Consider the following 22,887-nt stretch of genomic DNA (forward strand, 5'->3'; position numbering starts at 1 on the left):
GATATTGAACCAGTGATGATCCCAAAGGTCATGAAGGTCCTCCATAAATAAGGTGGAAACCTATACAACAACGGTGACGATAAGGGGTTAGAAGAACAGGCACATCTCGTGACTAATCAAGCAGTGGTAACCAAGCTTGACATACTTGAGTTTGATGAATTACTTGAAATCAAGGAGATGGGAGGGTGATAATTGGAGCAATGGGGCATTGGGTTTTGGTTTGACCATGATTGAGATCCAAATTAAGAGTTATTGTTTAGAGGAGCAATAAGAGACTGAGGGACTCTACAATCAAAAGATTGATGAAAGAAATTAAAAAGCGGAGACATGCACAATGCAAAAGAGAAACAAGATTAGAACATGCACATTCATAACAAGAAGAACATACACATTCAAATTGAAAGGGGAAAACATTAAGCAAAGGATGGTATTTCAAACCTCACGTTTCTTTTGTTCTTGTGGCAAACCAAATCATCCATAAAACGTATTAAGAAAAAGAAATCATTTTGAACAAAACAATCAATAACACCAAGAAAACCTATCTGAAAGATAAGATTTGACCAAAAAATTTGCTCTTTTTGCAAAATAATCAAGCAAATAATGGATCTTGAGAAAGAAGAAAATGAGGATTTTAACCACAAAATTAAAAAGAGCATAGCAAGAGAGAGAATCCACAACAGCTTAGTCGCAAATCATGTGATAATAAATCTAGATTCAAAGATGGAAACATCTAATAAGTAATTCATATGTCAAGAACAAGCCAACAAATCCAATGCAGCACCCAATAAGAGATATGACTTAAATGACCATTTTTTTTTTTATAAAATGAGAAATTCAGCATGTCATATCACTTCTTAGGTAGCCGCTAATATAATCGATAATATTAAAATAAATAAAATTTAATTATGTCACTCGATCGATATCCTAATAGAAGTTTTAAAAGTATAAAAAACGTGATACTAAAATATTCACAACACGCGATGCTAAAAGGTGATCTATAATTAGCCTTGTGGATCTACTGGAGGAGGGAGACGTACGCGAACCAAATCCAACAGAGCAAAGCAGCCAAGATAGCGACAGGTGGCGTGTTCGTATAGGAATGAGATTGGGAAGGAAAACTACATCCGACGTAAGGGAGAGGGAGGAAGCACCGAATCCAACTCCCAAGCGAGATAAGAGGGATAGAGAGAGACAGAGATTGAAGCATATGCTCACATGGGATTCCTTTTTACCGCGAGCGATGATGAGAATATACTTTGAGAGGCGCGGATACCCCGAACACCCAACAGCAGCAGAACTGCTACTGTTTATAAATCCTTCCTCCCACTCTCTCTTCTCTCCCGTTTCGTCTTCCTCTTGTGCCCTTCCGTCGGAGGAGGAGACCTCCAACTGCGGCGAGCGCAGGGATGACGATGGAAGAGATCAGGGAGGCGTTAGTGCAGGGGGAGGAGACGCCCCCGCAGCTGTTGGAGGACCCCGAGGCCAACTCCGGGCCCCGCCGCATTGCCCTCTTCGTTGAGCCCTCTCCCTTCGCGTCAGTTCCCCATCCCTTTCCATCTCTTGCTTGCTGATGCGGTTTGACTCCACGATGTTTCCTCCCTTTAATTTAAGAAGCATATCCAGCTTGCAATCTTGAAGTGGATTTCTTGTTGATTTGGATGCTACTGTGAGTTGCCTCCTGGTAGATGGTGTGTTCTTCTGGGCAAATTTCATCTCTTTCTTGCTTTACCTTGTGAAAGTTGTAATCTTGATGAGGGTTCTGAGGATTTGGGCGTCACCTTTCTGTTGGATTTTTTTTTTTTTTTTTTGCCCTTTTCCTTCTCTTTCAATTTGTAGTATCATTGTAAATAATCTTTAAATATGTAGCATGATTAGGAAGTTCCCTGAGATTCAAACTGTTCCCTCTTTTCTGATTGTTTCTACTCCTCTAAATCTTGGTATTTATATGTATATGCTAAAACTCTGGATTCAGATCATATTTTTGATCTAACATAGCCCACGCAAAAAGAAAATCTAGAGATTGAAGAGCTACTCAGGGATTGTGTTATACATGCTTGATGAGTATGTCTAGGAATCCTCAGTGTCTTCATATGAATAGCATCATGTTAATAATAATCACTAATCTTTTATACCAAATTGATATACCTTAATTATAAATCCACCCTTGTTTATGCTGTTTAATTCTTAGTTTGGTAGTTGACCGATGAACAATGTCTTTTCCTATTATTACCCCATGATTTTAACAGTAAATTTGATTGTTTATTCTGCTGCACTACTAAATCTGTCTTTGGATTGTCTCGCAGTTATGTCTCCGGATATAAGAACCGCTTTCAGAATTTCATAAAAAATTTGCGTGAAATGGGAGATGAGGTAAATACTTCTCAGTTTGGCTTTATCTTGGTAGAGTTATTTATTCTACCGGTGTCTGTGTTACAAATTCACTTGTATGGTTGATTTGCAAGCAAAGCAGTCAGTATTATCAAAACCTTGCTTTGATTTGGACATTCTATTATGTAGAAAAAGTGTATATAAGATGAACGAAAGGGAGATTTTTTTAGGACTTCTTCGGTGCAAAATCTAATTAATGACTTAATTGTGTGGGGTGCAGGTAATCGTTGTGACTAACCATGAAGGGGTTCCTCAAGAGTTCCATGGTGCAAAGGTTATTGGTTCATGGAGGTAAGCAAACTTAAGATTTCACTGCTTGATGTCTGTAAATTGTCATGTACAGAGATAAATTAGACTTAATTGGTTTTTTTTTTTTGCACTATGTATTATGCTTTATTGAATTAAAGTGTACTGTGATTCACTGCTTGGTTCATTGTTTTACATTGTTTGCGTTGAGTTGATATGCTCATGGTATGTTATTAGGGTCCTGTATTATATGTATGGTCATGATAGGCATCATAAATGGTATGCTACTATTCAAAACCATCAAACCACAAAATAAAATTTTAGCGATACCATTTTGTCAGTTTGGTTTCCTTTGTCCTCAATCATATTGAACACTTGGTTCGTAAGGTACCATTATTGGCTCGAGAGGTTTGTGTCTGGTGATGATGTGCCAAACTTTGCCTTGAAAATAATTAGCAGATTTTTTGCATCTTTGAATGTTTGCTCATGTTAAATGGTCCGATCAAATGAGTCTCAGGAAGATAGTTCATATGAGGCTTCTTACTTTCTAGACGACATTGAACGAAGAGCTACTACTACTAACATAGGTTCTGGAAGTAAGAATCAAATATCTACAGCGCGCAGAAACATACACTTGGTTTCGGAAACGAAATTATCTGGTCCCGTTTATCCTCCATCAAATTCATCTACATCATGCACTTTAATTGCTGTTCTTTTCCTGCCTTTTATTATGGTCCAATTGCTGTCTGCTTTTTTGCCTTTTTTCATGGTCCTGAGTTCTCTTTGCAGCTTTCCCTGCCCCTGGTATCAAAAAGTTCCACTTTCCCTGGCGCTTAGCCCAAGAATAATTTCAGAGGTTGCAAACTTTAAGCCAGATATTATTCATGCATCTTCACCAGGAATCATGGTAATTGTAACATAGAAAAACATTTCTACACATGGTGACTTTAATTCTCTTGCATGATTTCCTACTCATCCTTTAGTATTGCAGGTATTTGGTGCTCTGACAATTGCCAAGATGCTCTGTGTTCCTATAGTGATGTCATATCACACCCATGTTCCAAAGTGAGTTGACTTCTTCACAATAGCTTACGACTAGGATCGTTAGTTTGATTTATCATATTTCACTAGAATTAGAATCCTGTGTAACTGTTATTATCAGAATTGATTTGGAGGGGATCCTATCGTGCTATAAGCAGCAGTAATGCTGTTTTACCTGGTGGTTTAATTATGCTTGTTGTAAGTACAACTGATTATTATCGAAGAAGATCACTTGACTATTATACACTAACATAACCATTGCATGTTAATCTCCTTATCAAACCCTTGAGAATGTTATTCATTCTAACACTGTTTTTTTGTATTTCTATTTTTTTCGATTTCAAACATGACTTTCAGATTCACTTATAATGCTTGCATGCCTCATCCTCATCTGTGTCAAAATAACAATTATTAGAACAGGTTTTGTTCTTCTCTGTGGCGGCTAGAAGTTTCAATCCATATAGCTTCAATAAACATTCTACTTCACATACTACATTTGTCTTCTCTTTGGTTGATTGATTTTCTTCGGGGTAAAATGAAAATTTTAAACACGAATGCTGACGTAGATGACAAAATGAGAGAAAGACTTACAAAGATAATTAATTTATGGATGTTCACTATGACTTGCTACGCTGCAAAACCACAATAAATTTTAGGCAAAGTTACTTAGTTGCCTAGTTAATGAAAATTTGTGCACAATTAGTTGTCAGATCTTTACGCGCATTGATGTCATTCAAAATCTTCTTGAACTTTTGGATGTCACCCTCCCAACTATTGTTTAAATAAAACATGCAGATGATGGCTTCTATTGGCAATACCTCTTGTTCTCTGTATATTGTTATAATCTTTGAGTGAATGCTATCAATTTGAAACCTGTTTTTCAAGAAATAATGAAACATAAGAATATCGATATCGAGATAGTACGCGTATCTAATATTTTCCATGCATCAGCTAAATGCCTTTCATAAATGTATAACCTAGTACAATGATTTGTTACTCTTGCTCGCATGTACACAGATATATACCGAGATATACATTCAGTTGGTTGGTGGAGCCAATGTGGTCAGTCATAAGTAAGCCTTGATCTTTAGTCTTCTTTCATATAAGATCCTTCATTGCCATAGAATGTTACTCAAACCCTGGCTTTTCTTTCTAAGGGTTCCTTCATAGAGCTGCTGATCTTACTTTGGTGCCATCAGCTGCTATCGGCAAGGATCTCATAGCTGCTCATGCAACAGCAGGTTAGACATTTTGGTGGAAGCTTCTCTAAACATTGTTGCTGACGTCTTACAATTTCCTTTGTGCTCTTGATGATGTCTTTCTTGTTTCGCAGCCGATAAATTACGCCTTTGGAATAAAGGTATCGACTCTGAAAGCTTCCATCCTCGTTTTTGCAGCCACGAAATGCGTGTAAGGCTAAGGTACCCTTCACAATCCACCACTGCTAATAAAAAGTAACATGTAAATGACACCATTTTTTTTTTTATGAACTCCTTCATGGCACACATGAAAAATGACACATTTGTTATGCTCATTCTTCTCCTTTTGTCAGTAATGGTGAACCAGAAAAGCCTTTGTTGATTCATGTTGGACGCTTAGGAGTCGAAAAGAGCTTGGATTTTCTCAAAAGGTGAATTTGTTTGACATGTATAAAGTGACTGATCGCCAACAGGACAGTAAGTATACCATTGTATTTTCGCATCCACAAGTATATAATTCATGTATAATGCTTGATCGATCAGGGTTATGGAACGGCTACCAGGAGTTAGAATTGCAGTTGTAGGAGATGGACCATACAGGTAAAAGACACTTCTTCTCAGTTTGTCCTTTCACCTAAAGATTACAGGTGGAATCCTTGATGTGTGCTGCCAAGGATTTGCCGTAATTTCAATCATGCTGGAATCTAAACCCTCCATGAATCTTTTTGACTCGGTGTTGAGACAGGCCTGAACTGGAGAAGATGTTCACAGGCATGCCTGCGGTGTTCACAGGCATGCTCCAAGGTGAGGAGCTCTCAAAGGCATATGCCAGTGGGGATGTCTTCTTGATGCCTTCGGAATCTGAGACCCTGGGGCAAGTTGTGCTGGAGGCCATGTCGTCCGGCATCCCCGTGGTCGCAGCTCGTGCAGGAGGGATACCTGACATCATACCGGAGGAGCACGAAGGGAGGACCAGCTTCCTGTTCACCCCCGGCGACCTGGATGACTGTCTGAACAAGATCAAACACCTGTTGGCTTGCGACGACTTCAGGGACGCCATGGGCAGGGCGGCACGGGAGGAGATGGAGAAGCATGACTGGCGAGTGGCTACGCGGATAATACGCGACGAGAACTACAATGCGGCCATTTGGTTTTGGCGGAAGGAGAGGGCGCAGCTGCTGGGACCGATCCAGTGGATGTTCAGATGGATGCTCTGCTCACCGGAAAACAACTGCAGTTGAAGTCCAAAGGGAAGTTGAAGCCTGTGTAAATTGTGCTTGAAAAGCTTGGAAAATGTGTGGATAATTGGTGTATCGGATTGGATTGGCAGCAGATTGATTCCTTGTGCATTATTTTTTGGGTCAGAAGACACGAGTTCTTGATTTAGCTGCTATGCTGTGGACCTCTCGTCTTCTAAGGTCTCAGGCCATTTGTTGTACCATCGAAACTGCAACAGTGAAACTATTTAGAATCGATGAATGAAGTTCTCAACTTAGTCCCCTCTTTCCTCGACCTTGGGTAGAACCCCGACCCCACTCTTCGTCCAACTCAAAACGGGCGGGGCCGGTGCATCATGGCCTTCCAGGCGGCGACGTTCCTCTCAGGCATTTCATCGAACAGCTTGCGAGTGGCCAAGATTTAGGATGTTGAACGGGATGACGTTCCACCGGGGCATTGCATCGAACAGGGACTGGGCGGCCTACACATGGGCCGAGGTTGAAGTACATGCGGAGGAGGTGGCCGGCGGTGAAGCGGTCCGAGGCAGCGCCCGGTGTTACGAGAGGGCGTGCAACTGCTGGCCTAGGCAGGGCTTGCCAGACATAGCATCTGGAGCAGAGGTGGAGACGGCGGTAGTGGAGGGCGAGCTTCGTGGTGAGGTCGAAGTTTATCGAAACAGGGTTTGGCCGTCCGTTAGCGGCCGTGTGCAGCTATCGTGAGAGGGCATGCGCTTGGATCCAACAACTGAAGCTTTGGATCGTGTTCAGGATATATACATACGGGACAAAGATACGCCTGTCCTGTTAATGGATCCATGATCCACATCCGATCCGTAAGATCAAAGATTACTAGATACAAAATGAGGGCTTAAACCCGAATCCGAAATGCATGATATCTGTTTTAGTCGGGTAATTGCTAGCAAATATGTTTGGATCCGAATCCAATAACCACGTTGGCTAAACCATCGAAAAATCTCATATACTAATTAAACAATAGAGCTAACAATAATTGAAAGAAGATAGGATGTTTCAAGTGACAACAGACTTTTCAAACACAATGAAATCCTTCTTGTTGTCACCTTACTCGATTACTTTGGTCATCAGCATTTGATTCCTTCTAGAATTGAAGCTATAGATGAACACATCAATTTGATTGCCTTGGAATCTTAGCCTAAATGCAGAAGATGATGGTTGAGAAGTGCAAAGCTCTCAAGACTAGTTTGCACATCCAAAACAAGAATTACGTATGACAGATGCCTTCTCCTGCACAACTTGCAGACAAAGAAGTTTGCAGCATCTGTGTGTGTGCACCATGTTTGCATGCTGAAGGATGCAGACTTCAAAACTGGAATTGCGTGAAACATCACCCTTCTCTTACTCAACTTTGTGGGAAAAGGAATCTGCAGCATCTCCCCAGAAGAAAGCTTGGATGTTACCCACTGCAGGTGACTTGTACAGGCACCACATTTGCATGCTGGAAGTTGCACTCACTGTGTGAATAATCACCACCAAGCAACAACAATGGCAGCTATAACAAAGGAAAGAAATTGCCAGGAACGATGGTAGGGCAAGCATCCACTTCAAAGCTTTGAACCAAATGGAGGATAGCAATTAGCATTTGCCATTATTGCATAACCCTCCACAACCAGCAAAATGAGGGAATGGCCAATTACTCACTATGTTTTCCTCTATATTGGACAAAGTCGTAACACCGTGAAAGGTGAGAAGAACTCTGATGCAGGGTTTCCAACCATGAAATAACAAGCAGCAAGCCATCGACATACCTCACAACCACACAAAATCTGATCTTAGTAGGGAGGTTAATTACCTTTGGTTATCTACTTAACATGTATTTATGTGGATATACTAATCTTCTTTTATTAATTAACGTATGTAGCTTTCATTGCTCTAACTAAAGTATACCGAAATATGAATTAGGTTGCGTAGAGTGTTGTTTAGATATATATCGGATTAACTCTCAAGAATGGCAAGGAAATAGGTGAGCAGAAAGAAGATGAACAATTCAGAACCAGTAGAGTCGTTCGCTTCTTTGTTGAATACTCAAAAGACAAATGTGAGCAGCAAAGGAGTCATGGCCATTGCAGAGTTGCGATGCAAACAGATTGCAGCAATTGGATGATTTAGTATGCAACCGAGCAGGACAGTCTTAAAAGTATTCTTGCTTCCAATCAACATGCACAGAAACAAATCAGAAAACCAGAAAAGCCAAACAATAACATTTTATCAGCCTTGTGATGTGCCATAGCGTTGCCAAAGTCACACCCCAGAGTGGTTCCATACAGTTATGCCATAATTTACAGAGAAGAAAGAATTGTAAGCTTCAACTACGACACACTACATGAGGTGGCAGTAGGAAAGATTGGATACTCTCTCGTCCACCTTTAGCAGCATTTGAGCAATCTGGATTTCCCTTTCGACCCGGATTGATCCAGTCCTCTCCTCGGAAGAACCAACGGGAAGCATCTGTTTAGAGGATGCCGAGGTTAACTTGATCGCACTTGCCAGTGTCTGGATTCTGAGCATGTAGATTCATCCCGAACGGGTTCGTTCCGAACTGACATTGCATGAAGCGATGGCCATGCGATGATGGACTGAAGCCACTAGCTACCTCACCCAGCTGATCTGGATCGGCGATCGCGGAGAACTGGCCTGACAGTGAAGGTGTCAAGGCCAAGCTTGACTGCGTGGTGATGGTGGATGGTTGAGATGATGGCGAGGGAGGTCTGTTATCAGGGAAATCGACAGAAGTGATGTCATGTATGCTGGACCTTCTCTTATCCTTGCTGCCAGAGTTGAGCCTGATGAAGTACTTCTGTGCATGGCTAGCCACCTGCGTAGGGGTCCTTGTGATCACAAAATTCCGAGATATGTTCCTCCAGTCTCCTTTGCCATACTTTCTCAAGCCCAGCAAAAATAACCTGTAAAATGATAGCCATGAACTTGACAATAGCCCACAAGTATCTCGATTCGATAAGCTATACCACCATTGCACTGCTAGTATAAGAGAGAGAAAAAGGAAAAGAACCATGGAATCCTAATGTGATCCAACAGTTCTCGTGTCTAAGCTAAATGGTGCAAAGGCTACTGTTACCTTTAGATAGCCTGAGGTGGGAAAGGATGCAGATACATGAAGATGATAACAAGAGCATTAAGTCGAACAAGTTGTGTCCTTGAGATGAACAAGGTATAGAGGAGCAGATTCACATGAGCGAGCTTACTTGTGTTCATCTTCGGTCCAGGGGACTCCTTTCTTCCTCTCGTGATCTGATGATCTGGCGCCTGACCGCTTGGCGCCACCGCCGCCGCCGCCGCCGCAGTACGAGTTCTTCCATGCTTCGGAATCACGACTGTTCTCCCAGTCCAGTGTAAAAGATGAGGTCCCGTAATAGACAGGGCAGGGGATCCGCCCGGCTTCTATCTCGGTCACGTCGTCGACCAATTCCCGGTAATGGCTCACCACGTCTCCCACCGTCTTCCCGGGGATCAAAGCCGCCACCTTTGCCCATCGGTCCGGGGTGTCCCCGTCGAACTTCGCCAGGGCGTCCTCGAACCATTTGTTCTCCTCCTGAGACCAACTCCCGCTCCCGCTCCCGCTCCGGCCCTCGCTGCTTTGCTGGCCGACGAACCAGTTGGTGCAGTAGGAGTGCGGCGGCGCCGCCTCCTTCCCAGGAAGAACATCCATCCACGGTCTTGTCATCATCTGGAGCTCCCCAAAGCCTTCCCTTTGATCGCAAAATCCGAACTTGACCCCTGAAGACACTCTTGGTCAAAGGTGAAGTTTTAGGAGACAGATCTGAACTTGAAAGAAGCACAAGAAAGTACCAAGCGTAAAGCCTTAGCACAATTCTCCGTCGGATACAGCTTAAACCCTAGAAGAAGAAGCCTCGAGCGACCGAGACCGAGACCGAGAAGGGAAAGCCAAAGGAGTGTAACCCAAGAGAAGAAGCGGCTAAAGAGACCAAGATGCGACCTTTCTCCCTTTGCTTTCCTTCCCACCCCCACCCTTTGGAGCGAGAGAAGAGATGGATCTAGGAATCCAGTCCTATCGATCTTTTTCCATCGCTCCTTTTCTCTCTGAGGCCACCAAACCAACGCAAGGGAGTTCCTCCTTTCCCACTGTTCCTTTATAGAGACAGACTGGAGACCAGTGCTATCATGGACTGGATTCGTTGTTTACTTCTCTCCTACACCCTCAATAAACTCTGCTGTTAGCTTTATCATATCAAAAGCCCACAATACTAAAATATTATTACCTAAGTTTTCTCATTTTCTATTGAGTCACCCAACCAATCACTGCTTGCACTCCCATCCACCCTTTATTGAGATCCGTTCATCCAACCACAGACTATAATAATGCATGTGTTCACTAAACACTCCTCAAAGATGAGAATCCATATATAATTGTTAGTATTTATTATTATTATTTTCTCCTCCTTTTATCTCCCATGGTCCTTGGCCTATGAGTAGCCTTCTTGTCCATTTCTTTGTTTATTTCTGGACCCATGCCTCTGACCTAACTTTTGGGTCATCTTAATGGCTCTCAGCCAATCAACTGAGCATCTCCCAGCAGTAAAAATTGTGTAGGACATCCCATCAACCAAGTTGGCCACAGCGGAAACAGCAGCAGTATCTGCATTTCTTTATCATCTCTCTTTCCCCATGGAGGGCGGGTGGGTGGCCACGGATGGAATCACCGTCGCCCTCTTCTCTAAACCCTAGATGATGTGACCAACTTCTATTTCGCCTTCCGCTGTGCTTATTTTTCCTTCCTCTCCTCGCTCTCGTCCCTGTGGAGCTGGTTTGACTCACGTGTTTTGATGTGCTGCATAGCCAATCGCTGCGGGTGGTACTAGCAAACCAAATTAACATGGACGCAGCAAATAACCTTCTTCTTCTTCTTCTTCTTCTTCTTCTGCACTTCACTGTCCTTCCCTCTTTATCTGTCAGCGGATGGTAAACTTAAAACTTTTCACTGGCTGTAACCTGAAATGTTGCAGTAAAAGATCAAATTCATGTCCAAGTGAAAAAAAAAATGAGATGACTGAAAAAGGAACGCCAAGTTGAGAAATGATACGTGAATGTAAAGCTTTGTCTTCTTCATCGGCCAGCAAAGTGGGTAGGAAGGACGGGAAGATGGTAAGGGAAAGGACAGGCATCCGAAATAACCACATGCGAAGTGAACTTGGTCGATGGCTCCAATGATGTCCAAGCTTATTAGAGCAAAGAAACAGCTTGCTTTGTGGCCTCTTCTATATCAGTTCTGATAGTGCACCTGCACCTGCACCTGGATGTAGATATGAAGGTAAATAACCTCTTCATTCTCCCCTCACACAACTGATACATTAAGCCCAACGGCACCAAAGGTCAGCTTGCTGTGGTCATTCTTCCAAGTCAGAGATGGCATTCAACGTATACACAACTGCTATGACAAACTAGTGGTGCCATCGGAGTGATGCAGATCCACACCAAGCAGAACCATCTAGTGCAGGGCGTAACCACATCAGTCATCATCTTTAGCAGCCTGTTCTCTTGGGGGACCATAACAGCACTCACAGCGGGTAAATTCTGCATGTGTCTGTCACCTTCAAATGATTCAGCTGCTGCGTACCACACCATGGCATACGAACAACAGCCAGAGTCTGCATGAAGACAACGAGACATGCAGCGACGTCGAGGCGTCGAGTGGGGCCCGGGGGCGTGGGTGGCGCCGACAGCTATGTGTTGGTACATATAAGAGTATGGACGGCAGGGAAAGTGTCGCGCGACACGGCACGACGCGGGTGGGCCCCGTCTCTCCCCGAACGGGAAAGCGTCTTTGGACACCGCCCCGCCGTGCTGTTGGGAGGAAGACACCAACACCGCCAGAGCCAGCGTTGGCGCTCGTCACTACGGGTCTCCTCTTAAAGTACACGAGCCCCCCCATCCCCCCTCCATTAAGCTGGGAGTACGTACCCTGTAAGAAAGCAGACGATACTTTGTATGAGGAGGAGCGAAGATTCCTTTTCTGTACTTGGAAGTTTGAAGCTAGGAAGATGGAGGTGGAAGTATCCTTCCAAGTCCTTTTAACGTTATATGAACCACTTTTTTTTATTTTCATATTTGTATTTTTAATATAATTAAACAGAATTCAATAAAAGATTCATGCGATCGATTTATCTTTGTTTTATAATATCTATAAAAGAAAACCGATGAGATTATTCTTTTTTATTTCACAGAAAAAATTAGAATTAGATGGGGCTACTGAGGTCGGAGCAATGCCCAATAGATTCCACCGCTCGTGATGTGGTCCATTCCGGTACCCCATTATGGGCGGTGTGTCTGTGGGGCTGCTACCGCTTCAAGAACACCATCAAGGCTGTGTCCACTGCCCGACTCCTGGAAGAAGCAAAAGCAAAGTCGAAGACAAAACCAAAAGATTGGCAGAGTTTTGGTACTCTCACCAGTGACACTTAGTCACCTATAGAATTCAAAATAGTAAAACAACAAAAAAAAAAATCGATAAAAATATATGAATTGACCAAACCAAAATCAAGGACAAATAGTACAGTAATAGGCATTCTTTGAACTCACGTACATCACACACACTATCTTAATGACAAGTGAGCCATGTACAAATCTCTTTGCAACAAGTAGTTTTACTTGCAAGTAAACTGTTGGGCGAAGTACTTGAAGTACGCGTATGTGCTACACCGACCGATACCGTTATCTCTAACTTGGTATGGTTGACGCCTTTCGATTTCAAACCGAGCTGTACGTTAGGGGTGACCGACCACCCGGCCATCATTTCAGGGGTTATGGGCTTACGAAGATGGGATGGTGTGGTCACCCATTGAAGTGGCCATTTATTGACAGCAGTCCCAAGAACAGGCATGCGTGGCACATGCAGGTTTTCTTTTGCCACGTGACTACGGTGGATGAAACGACAATTATTTGGAATCCTCGGTTTCGGTGTGGGAAGAATCTCTTCAACGAAATAACAAAGCGGTTTCGGTTTCATCCAACAACACCAGACCAGGGGATTACTCAAGAGGATTTTTAATATTCTTTTAAAATCATTTATAAAAATTATAAATGTGTAAAGATATAATCACAAAATTTGAAATAAAATTATAAAAATTTAATCATTTTCGTTCTCAGTGCTCCACATTTCAATTCCGATAATAATAGGTTGAAGGGGATATCCTTTTTTTTTATGGATGATCTCTTATTTTTATTTCATTTCTTATGTTCAATCATCAAGATATGCTAAAGTTTTCAATGATCCGAGGGTTATGCTCGATCTAGTTTCATCTAAGATCCATACTCTCACGCGAAAGACTTGCTAGTTAACTATCGTCGATACAAGAGTCGTTAATATTTACCTCGCGATCTTCGTCATGATAGAAAATATTATTATGTATTGCATCCATCATTCAAGAATGGGCCACACTATACCTATAGTGCAATCACCAAACTTGAAAGAAGTGGTTAGATACGCATGAGTTCGAGCTTGAGAGTCCTTTTGATCTTTTTTTATTTGTAATATTAGTTCTTCTCCCTTAAAGAGCTTAGGGAGTTTTAGAGTTACCATGTTCTCTACTATAGTTAGCACTATAATTCTCATATAAGTTATTCGTCAATCTTTCAACACCTCTAAGTTTATCACTAATGTCAATATCTATTCCTAAACTTTGATACTAAATAGACAAATAATTACCTAAATCATTTAATCTAACACAAAGATCAAAAACACATACAACTAAATAAATTGATGAAATTTCAAGAAAATAATTTATTCATTATAATTTCATTGTCTAATTTGTCATTTGTAAATCATTATCATGTTCATATTCTTCTAATGTATCAATACTATTAATATAAATAATTAAAAAATATATGCAATAGGATAATAAACATTAGATTATATATATATATATATATATATATATATTGTATCATTAATTTTTTTAAAAAAAATTAGAATTCTTTCACACGCATACCAATGCTATGGATATAAATATTATTAGTAATAAAAGTGCATAATAATTTTTTATATTGAAAAGAATGTTTAAACAATTCATATATAAAATTTCATCCATATCCATAGAAATCTTTTGAGTTTTTTATAATTTAACTTACAAAATTTACCCTATTCTTTATGTACTTGTGGATGATACTACAAGAATGAAACAACTTAATAAGAGAGAAATTTTTTTAAGAGATCTAACTCCATCTTGTACACATAAATTCAAAACATGACAAGCACATCTAATATGAAAAAGGATATCACCAAAAGCAGGTTGACAAACTGCTTAAAATTTTAAAATAAAATAATATTTATTAATGCATTATCAAAACCAATAGAAACAATTTTAAAAGCTAAATAATATTCTTCTAGAATTAGTTTTATTATTTTATAAATGTTATCAATTGTATATCGTTGAATACTCTAAAAAGCAATAATATATTTTTACATGATCTAGTCATTGTCTATCCAATGACAAGTAACACCTATTTAGGAGTACATTTATTAGTGATCACTCCAAATATTAGAACAACTAAAAACATGATTGTCCAAAGCTTAATTTTTTTTTATAAATCTATTTTTTTATAAAGATTATATAAAGTATGAGTAAAAGTGGTACAAGAAACTCCTTATGCGACTAGATGACTAGATTTAAACTCCCTTGACAATAAACAATAAATCTGACTTTTTCATTGAAACTACAAAAATTAATGTTCAATGATAACTAATCTAAGTAATGGTTTACCCTTTTTTTCAATGAAAAAACAAAAAAGTGAGAGAAATATGGTACCAAAAAATTTATGATTACTCTTTGTCATACCGACTTGCACTGAATATCTCTTCTCAATATATTTTTGAGAATGTTCAATATCCTCCTTTGAGCTTAAAAATTTGGGTACAATATTTACGTATAACATGGAAGGACCGATCGAAGTTTTAGATATTCTTGAAGTATACCTTGAATATGTCCGACTTAATTTTAGTTGACGTATCGATAATGTTCGACTTGACATTAGCGTTAATGTGTTGCCTTTCTTGAGTTTTCACTATTAGATTTTTTAAAGGTTCCTCGTTGATGAAGTGATGGTTTCCACTTGCCATCGATTCAAGAAAAGAACAAAGAGCTTAAAGAGAGCCTAAAAGCATTTAAACTTCAATTAGTGCATAATCATATATGCAAGAAAAAAATGAGAGATTTGATGGATATTTAAAATTAGTTATTATATGGCTATTAGAACGAGTAAATCTATCTTTTTTTTATTTTTTTAATTATAAAATGATCAACATACCCTTGAATATAGTCATTGAATATAATCATTTATATGATTGATGGAAGAGCCAAATTGGTCATTTACCCCTCCACTAACCGTTGGACTTGATTGTTTGAGCCCAACTGTTCCTATTTTGTAAAACTTGAAACTGGAATCAAACCAACCAATTCGGGTTCAATTTCGAATCAAATCGAACCGATCAAGCCTAGTCTTTGAAGCTTTGCTTGACAATGTTTCCATCAACCAATTGGACCTCAAACTTACAAACATAAAAGATTCCTTGATGCATGTGTTGAACTAAAGTTATCTTTATACAAAGAGCAAAGCTTAAAGCTAAAGTTTGGAAGATTTTAAAAAGTTAATTATAAATTATTCTTTATAATTAGTTATCTTTAGTAATTTGATCCCTATATTTTTAAAAGTTATATTATGATCCATATACTTACGAAAGTGAAATATTAAGATCCCTATATAGGATTAAAAAGATAATTTTATAAGATTAAAAATAAGAAAGAGAAAAGGATTTTGTTGAAGTAATGAGATTAAATGTTTCATTTTCATAAGTATAAAAATCTCAATGTAATTTTTGAAAAGCATAAGGATCGAAATACTAAAAGTAATTAATTACATAAAATAATCTATAATTAGTTTGATTTTAAATGATACTCAAGATCCAAATGAACTTTACCACCTACGGGACTTCACTCGGATCTTCACCAGATAGTGCAAACTGTACTAACAAGCTTTCTTATGCTGTCATACATATTATCATAAATATGAAATAACAAATGCTCATGTCACAAATACCACGATGGAAATAGGTTAAGCAACAAAACATTTTCTGAAAGCATAATTCATGTCGAGAGAAGCTTGCATACCGAAGTGAAATAGCATGAGAGGGTCGAACAAAATTACCTTGAAATGATAGTGCTCACATCAAGATATCTGCCAGGGGTTGGTGTCCATCTCTCGCCGTCTCCTGACCTGCCAAAGCCAAAGGTCGATGAATCCGATCAAATGAACACATTAAAGATCAACGAGGAAACCGATACTTTCAAATGGAATGGCCTCACTTTTTCTTTCTATTTATCGTGAAAGATTCGGCTATTACATATAATAAATAAGCCGAGAATCATCATATCTGTACTTTTACGCGCAATACCTACTAATATTGAGTAATTCAAAGTATAAAAATAAGTGCAACAGCGAACTGGTTTTAACCTTTTGCAAAAGAGATAACCCAACCAAAAAAAGTTGATGGAGGTACTTAATGCAACAGTAAAAAATGGTAGACATTGTCATGAAGCTTGCATACCGAAGTGAAATAGCATGAGAGGGTCGAACAAAATTACCTTGAAATGATAGTGCTCACATCAAGATATCTGCCAGGGGTTGGTGTCCATCTCTCGCCGTCTCCTGACCTGCCAAAGCCAAAGGTCGATGAATCCGATCAAATGAACACATTAAAGATCAACGAGGAAACCGATACTTTCAAATGGAATGGCCTCACTTTTTCTTTCTATTTATCGTGAAAGATTCGGCTATTACATATAATAAATAAGCCGAGAATCATCATATCTGTACTTTTACGCGCAATACCTACTAATATTGAGTAATTCAAAGTATAAAAATAAGTGCAACAGCGAACTGGTTTTAACCTTTTGCAAAAGAGATAACCCAACCAAAAAAAGTTGATGGAGGTACTTAATGCAACAGTAAAAAATGGTAGACATTGTCATGAAGCTTGCATACCGAAGTGAAATAGCATGAGAGGGTCGAACAAAATTACCTTGAAATGATAGTGCTCACATCAAGATATCTGCCAGGGGTTGGTGTCCATCTCTCGCCGTCTCCTGACCTGCCAAAGCCAAAGGTCGATGAATCCGATCAAATGAACACATTAAAGATCAACGAGGAAACCGATACTTTCAAATGGAATGGCCTCACTTTTTCTTTCTATTTATCGTGAAAGATTCGGCTATTACATATAATAAATAAGCCGAGAATCATCATATCTGTACTTTTACGCGCAATACCTACTAATATTGAGTAATTCAAAGTATAAAAATAAGTGCAACAGCGAACTGGTTTTAACCTTTTGCAAAAGAGATAACCCAACCAAAAAAAGTTGATGGAGGTACTTAATGCAACAGTAAAAAATGGTAGACATTGTCATGAAGCTTGCATACCGAAGTGAAATAGCATGAGAGGGTCGAACAAAATTACCTTGAAATGATAGTGCTCACATCAAGATATCTGCCAGGGGTTGGTGTCCATCTCTCGCCGTCTCCTGACCTGCCAAAGCCAAAGGTCGATGAATCCGATCAAATGAACACATTAAAGATCAACGAGGAAACCGATACTTTCAAATGGAATGGCCTCACTTTTTCTTTCTATTTATCGTGAAAGATTCGGCTATTACATATAATAAATAAGCCGAGAATCATCATATCTGTACTTTTACGCGCAATACCTACTAATATTGAGTAATTCAAAGTATAAAAAGAAGTGCAACAGCGAACTGGTTTTAACCTTTTGCAAAAGAGATAACCCAACCAAAAAAAGTTGATGGAGGTACTTAATGCAACAGTAAAAAATGGTAGACATTGTCATGAAGCTTGCATACCGAAGTGAAATAGCATGAGAGGGTCGAACAAAATTACCTTGAAATGATAGTGCTCACATCAAGATATCTGCCAGGGGTTGGTGTCCATCTCTCGCCATCTCCTGACCTGCCAAAGCCAAAGGTCGATGAATCCGATCAAATGAACACATTAAAGATCAACGAGGAAACCGATACTTTCAAATGGAATGGCCTCACTTTTTCTTTCTATTTATCGTGAAAGATTCGGCTATTACATATAATAAATAAGCCGAGAATCATCATATCTGTACTTTTACGCGCAATACCTACTAATATTGAGTAATTCAAAGTATAAAAAGAAGTGCAACAGCGAACTGGTTTTAACCTTTTGCAAAAGAGATAACCCAACCAAAAAAAGTTGATGGAGGTACTTAATGCAACAGTAAAAAAGGTAGACATTGTCGTGAATCCAAACCAATGGAATTAACAGTTACTACTAGCCTCATTATTTTACTATTCACTGATTAAAGATATTAAAAAAATGTTTTATATGTCAAGACAGGGACTTATTCCCAAGCCCACACCCCAGCTAGAACAGACCTTGACGTTATCAAACTAGTTAATATTGATCAAGAAATACCTATTGTTGGGAGAAATATCATTGATGTTTTGATCGTTCTGACATGGACCGGACTCGTATACATAGAATTCTCAAAGATGTCTTCGAGATCCATCGTACATAAAAACCGATATCGAGAGAGGTTTACTAACTCAAATTCATCCGATGCTAAATTAGTAACCATGAATACTCAAAGAAAGTCCCTCCTTTATTGTCTTTTTCATCATAAATGATGAGAAAAAAATCTTACTATTATCTATCTCATCATAAATAATAAAAAAATTATAATTGTCTTTTCCATCTTAAATGATAATGATGTATCGGATGATTAAAACCAATAATGTGTCCACTGCCTACCCGACCAACATCCCAACCAAATGAGCCCACCCTCAACCTGAAGTGAAACATGACATCCTCAGACTAATGAATGCTGATCAAGAGACATCAAGGACCACGACCAAAGGTAAAAAACATGGTTTTTTGCACCACATTGCACCGAATAACATGAAAGGGGTACTTCAAGATCTACAAGGCCACAGAACAAAGAAAAGGCAAGTACATACAATGCCCACATTTTCATTCCTATTGATAAGCATGCAGGAATGAAGTAATTATGCCTTTCCTTCACTTGCAAAATGCGTCTCAAACTTGAGAAAATTTACTTCAAAAAGATTAACAAAGATAATTAAAGATTATGGGTAAGAGTTCGCCAATGCCTCACCCGAGACCTCTTTGAGAGTAAGACATCCGAAAGAGGCATAATTTAGGAGTCGGTTCAGAATTGAAGGGTTTGAAAGATGCGACAGAAGGAACATCCTACAATGGCAACACATCGACTTATTTATCGAGAAGCAATTCCCATATTGTTTTGTGCAGTTGTGCTGGATCTAAACCGGCTTATGAATCAAGACTCCCCTCCAAACTTAGTTGCTTGAGACACACCAAAACGAAGTAAAACATCAAAAGTAGAACTATATTGTCGCTTGCATGTGTATTTTTATGAATCGCATCGTCTGATTCTATTCTATTGCGAATGGCATCTTCCAAACATTTGTCACCGCGTAGTCTAATAGATCGGACAATAGTGGGCTAAAACAATGCTTGAACAACTGAAGGAAATCAAGATCCATGAAATCAAGAACAAATAAACAAGTGTATATTAGCTAAGAAACAGAAACGATTTCCACGAGAGAGATCATATGCGTAGCTTTGATCGATCGCCGAAGACGGCCTCTCTCTCTCTCTCTCTCTCTCTCTCGCCTCTTTCTCATCCGTCGTCTCCTCGCGAGCGGTTACTCGTGAAGACAAAGAGAAAAAAATAAAGATGCGACGCGAAGTTTCTGGAGATGCGGACGCCAAAGGAAAGTAAAAGCGAGTTGAATACGTCGACTTGTCGAGTCGGCCATGCCGCCACGTTTTGGGTTGGGGGTCCAAGTGGACTCAGTTAGCTGACCCGAGTCTATGTCGAGCTCTGATCCACCGGGAGCTTAAAGAAGGGTCCACGATAAATCACAATTGGACATGGATATATGTGAAAAGCATTAATTTGATTTCATTAAGTTAAATGTTCTTTAAACGAAATGAAAAGTGGGCTAGTGGTAGATCAAACATGTCGATGACTTGAAACATGTTACTCTTTTCTCGTCGTGCTCCTCCCAGTGCTGCAACTCACGGAATAGAGTATGAAATATGATTTTATCTCATTTTCACATCACAAAAGTCCATAAAATTAGCGCAAAAAAGCCAATATCGACATTAGTCCTAATTTTGCGCACATTCCAAGCCATTTAATAAACACACATTTTATTGAAAGATGTAGCCGCAGGCAACTGCTTCGACTTCTCCTCTTCAACCAGAGATTTCGATGGACCGGACGTCGGAGTTCTTGATCTCCTCCTCCTTGGGAACGGTGACGGTGAGCACGCCGTCCTCCATGGCCGCCCTCACCTGGTCCACCCTGGCGGTCTCCGGCAACCGGAACCGTCGCAGGAACTTGCCGCGGCTCCGCTCCAAGCGGTGCCAGGTGTCGGTATTCTCCTCCTCCTCGCTCTTCCGCTCTCCGCTGATCTGGAGGAACCGGCCATCCTCTATCTCCACCTTCACCTCCTCCTTCTTGAGCCCCGGGATGTCGGCCTTGAAGACGTGCGCCTCCGGTGTCTCCTTCCAGTCGATGTGGGTGCCGACGAAGGCAGAGACCTCGCTAGGGAACAGGATGGAGGGGCGGGCAAGGGAGGACGAAGAGCCGAAGGGGAAGCCATCGATCGGATCCCAGAGGTCGAGGGAGAAAGGGTCGAACAGGTTGCTCTGCCTGGAACCAGACCCAGAGCAGCGGGGGATCACCGACATCCTTGATCTATCTCACGAGGCGACGATGCTGGTGCCAATGGAGGAAAACGGATCGCAAACTACTGTAGCGAGTCGATAAGGGGAAGGGGATATATATAGGCAAGTGGGTGTACGTTTCCGGATGTTTCCCGAAGCTTCTTCGAGGAGGACGGAGGTTGGCGCGCAGGAAATAAAATATCGGGGACCTTCTGGTAGCTTCCAAAGCTTCTGGAACCTTCTGGGTTGTTCATAAACGTTTTTTATTTTTTAGTCGCAGAGATATTTATGTTTTATCATTATAATTTTATGTACTCATATAACAATTTATATTTTATCATCGATTATAAGATAAACTACCATAAAATTTGTATTTTTTTGTTGTTGTTTTGATAAGAGTAAGACCTACACTTTAAAATAAGAAAAACAAATTAAAATTCTGGCATAAACTTATCAAATTATTAAATAATTATTAGGATAAATTTATATGAAAAATATAAAAGAGGTAAATAAAAAAATCAGTTAATAGTTTTTTTACAAATACATAAATTGTACCATTGAGATGAAAATCATTTTAAAAGTAATTTATTAATACTTTAGGATAATTTTATCAAGTAACATTAATTTTACTCATGAATTTGCAATAGTATTTTTCTGAGTAACTAATATGTTACTCATCTCACAGTAAATTAGTTTCCTATTTTAATTTATATTTTTTCTGCACATTACTCAGATTTCATTTTACTCAATGAACTCAATTGCCAAATTTTAATTATTGTTATTTCTAAGAAACCTAATATCTGCAGGACAAAAAAAATTGATTGCCAAGATTTTCATGAGTTACTCACACGATCGGCCCGGCCCAGATCATCACCAAGGCGGTTAAATGACCCAATTGCAACTCGTCGAGAAGAATCCAGAAGCCACGCGAAATCGTGACCCGCGAGCAAATCCAAGCCTCGCGAAACGTCGAGAAGCTTCCACTCGATTCCCTATATATGTCTTCTACCCGAGTCGTTATAGCCACGGCATCACCATCGTTGGAATTGCTTCATAGAAGTCCGCTTCGTCCGCAACTTTTTCCCTCATTAGCTAATCGTGATCGCTTCGATCCAAGAATGGCTCTCATTCCCGGCGGCTTTGGATTCGGCTCCCGGCGGATCAACGCCTTTGACCCCTTCTTCCCCGACCCGTGGGATCCCCTAGCCGGCTTCACGTTAGGTCCCTCCTCGCCTCTCCTCTCCCTTCCCCGCCCTTCTCCATTGTATTTCCCTAGTGAGTCCTCGGCCTTGGTCGGCGCTCGCGTCGACTGGAAGGAGACTCCGGAGGCGCATGTCTTCAAGGCCGACCTCCCGGGGCTCAAGAAGGATGAGCTGAAGGTTGAGGTAGAGGACGGCCGGATCCTCCAGATCAGCGGCGAGCGGAAGATCGATAAGGAGGAGGGGACAGACAACTGGCATTGCGTGGAACGGAGAAGCGGCAAGTTCCTGCAACGCTTCCGTTTGCCGGAGAACGCTAGGGTGGACCAAGTGCGGGCCGCGATGAAGGACGGCGTACTCACCGTCACCGTGCCCAAGGCCGATATCAAAAAGTATGACATCACGTCCATCGAGATCTCTGGTTGAAGGGGAGTTCCTTTAGTCATTTTCCCAAGGATCGAGTAAATAATGCTTTGGTGATTAAAGCTGCTCTTCTATCACCATGTTCTTTTAGCTTTAGCTTCTGATATGGGCGTAACAATAGGTTCCTAATGTTGATACAAGACCATGTGTTAGGCTTTTGTGAGGATGGAGAGAAATATGTTGTTGATTTGATGTTCTTGTTCCATTGTTCTTTTTGTTTGTGAAGCGTGATCAAATGTTCTCCATCAGATTGCTTCCTAATTGAATTTCTTGAACACCCTGAAACTGTTTGTCGTTTGTCCTTCAAAAGGTGACAACGTAGGAACCCAAATCCATGAAATAACAAATCCCT

General features: G+C 40.3%; 4 protein-coding genes across 4 annotated transcripts; 2 read left to right on the forward strand and 2 right to left on the reverse strand.

Moving 5' to 3' along the window:
• Nucleotides 1-1,194: 1,194 nt before the first annotated feature.
• Nucleotides 1,195-6,373, forward strand: LOC135617227 (sulfoquinovosyl transferase SQD2-like). The gene is made up of 11 exons (XM_065117243.1): nt 1,195-1,534; nt 2,304-2,370; nt 2,609-2,679; nt 3,424-3,541; nt 3,626-3,699; nt 4,693-4,748; nt 4,833-4,916; nt 5,009-5,096; nt 5,228-5,305; nt 5,418-5,474; nt 5,620-6,373. Exons 1-11 carry the CDS (start codon nt 1,407-1,409, stop codon nt 6,113-6,115), a joined length of 1,317 nt encoding a protein of 438 aa, XP_064973315.1. The 5' UTR covers nt 1,195-1,406; the 3' UTR covers nt 6,116-6,373.
• Nucleotides 6,374-8,305: 1,932 nt separating this feature from the next.
• Nucleotides 8,306-10,281, reverse strand: LOC103991691 (transcription factor DIVARICATA). The gene is made up of 3 exons (XM_009411218.3): nt 9,935-10,281; nt 9,331-9,862; nt 8,306-9,030 (listed from the first exon to the last, which is right to left on the reverse strand). The coding sequence occupies exons 2-3, from the start codon at nt 9,810-9,812 to the stop codon at nt 8,580-8,582; spliced, it is 933 nt and encodes a 310-aa protein (XP_009409493.2). The 5' UTR covers nt 9,813-9,862; nt 9,935-10,281; the 3' UTR covers nt 8,306-8,579.
• Nucleotides 10,282-20,267: 9,986 nt separating this feature from the next.
• On the reverse strand, nt 20,268-21,007 carry LOC103991692 (18.1 kDa class I heat shock protein-like). Its single transcript, XM_009411219.3, has one exon. The coding sequence runs from the start codon at nt 20,935-20,937 to the stop codon at nt 20,440-20,442; it is 498 nt and encodes a 165-aa protein (XP_009409494.2). The 5' UTR covers nt 20,938-21,007; the 3' UTR covers nt 20,268-20,439.
• Nucleotides 21,008-21,942: 935 nt separating this feature from the next.
• LOC103991693 (18.1 kDa class I heat shock protein) lies at nt 21,943-22,812 on the forward strand. The gene has a single exon (XM_009411220.3). It carries the CDS (start codon nt 22,032-22,034, stop codon nt 22,536-22,538), a length of 507 nt encoding a protein of 168 aa, XP_009409495.2. The 5' UTR covers nt 21,943-22,031; the 3' UTR covers nt 22,539-22,812.
• The last annotated feature ends 75 nt before the right edge of the window (nt 22,813-22,887 follow it).

Source organism: Musa acuminata, chromosome BXJ2-7 (genome assembly GCF_036884655.1).
Source record: "Musa acuminata AAA Group cultivar baxijiao chromosome BXJ2-7, Cavendish_Baxijiao_AAA, whole genome shotgun sequence".
NCBI classification, from domain to species: domain Eukaryota; kingdom Viridiplantae; phylum Streptophyta; class Magnoliopsida; order Zingiberales; family Musaceae; genus Musa; species Musa acuminata.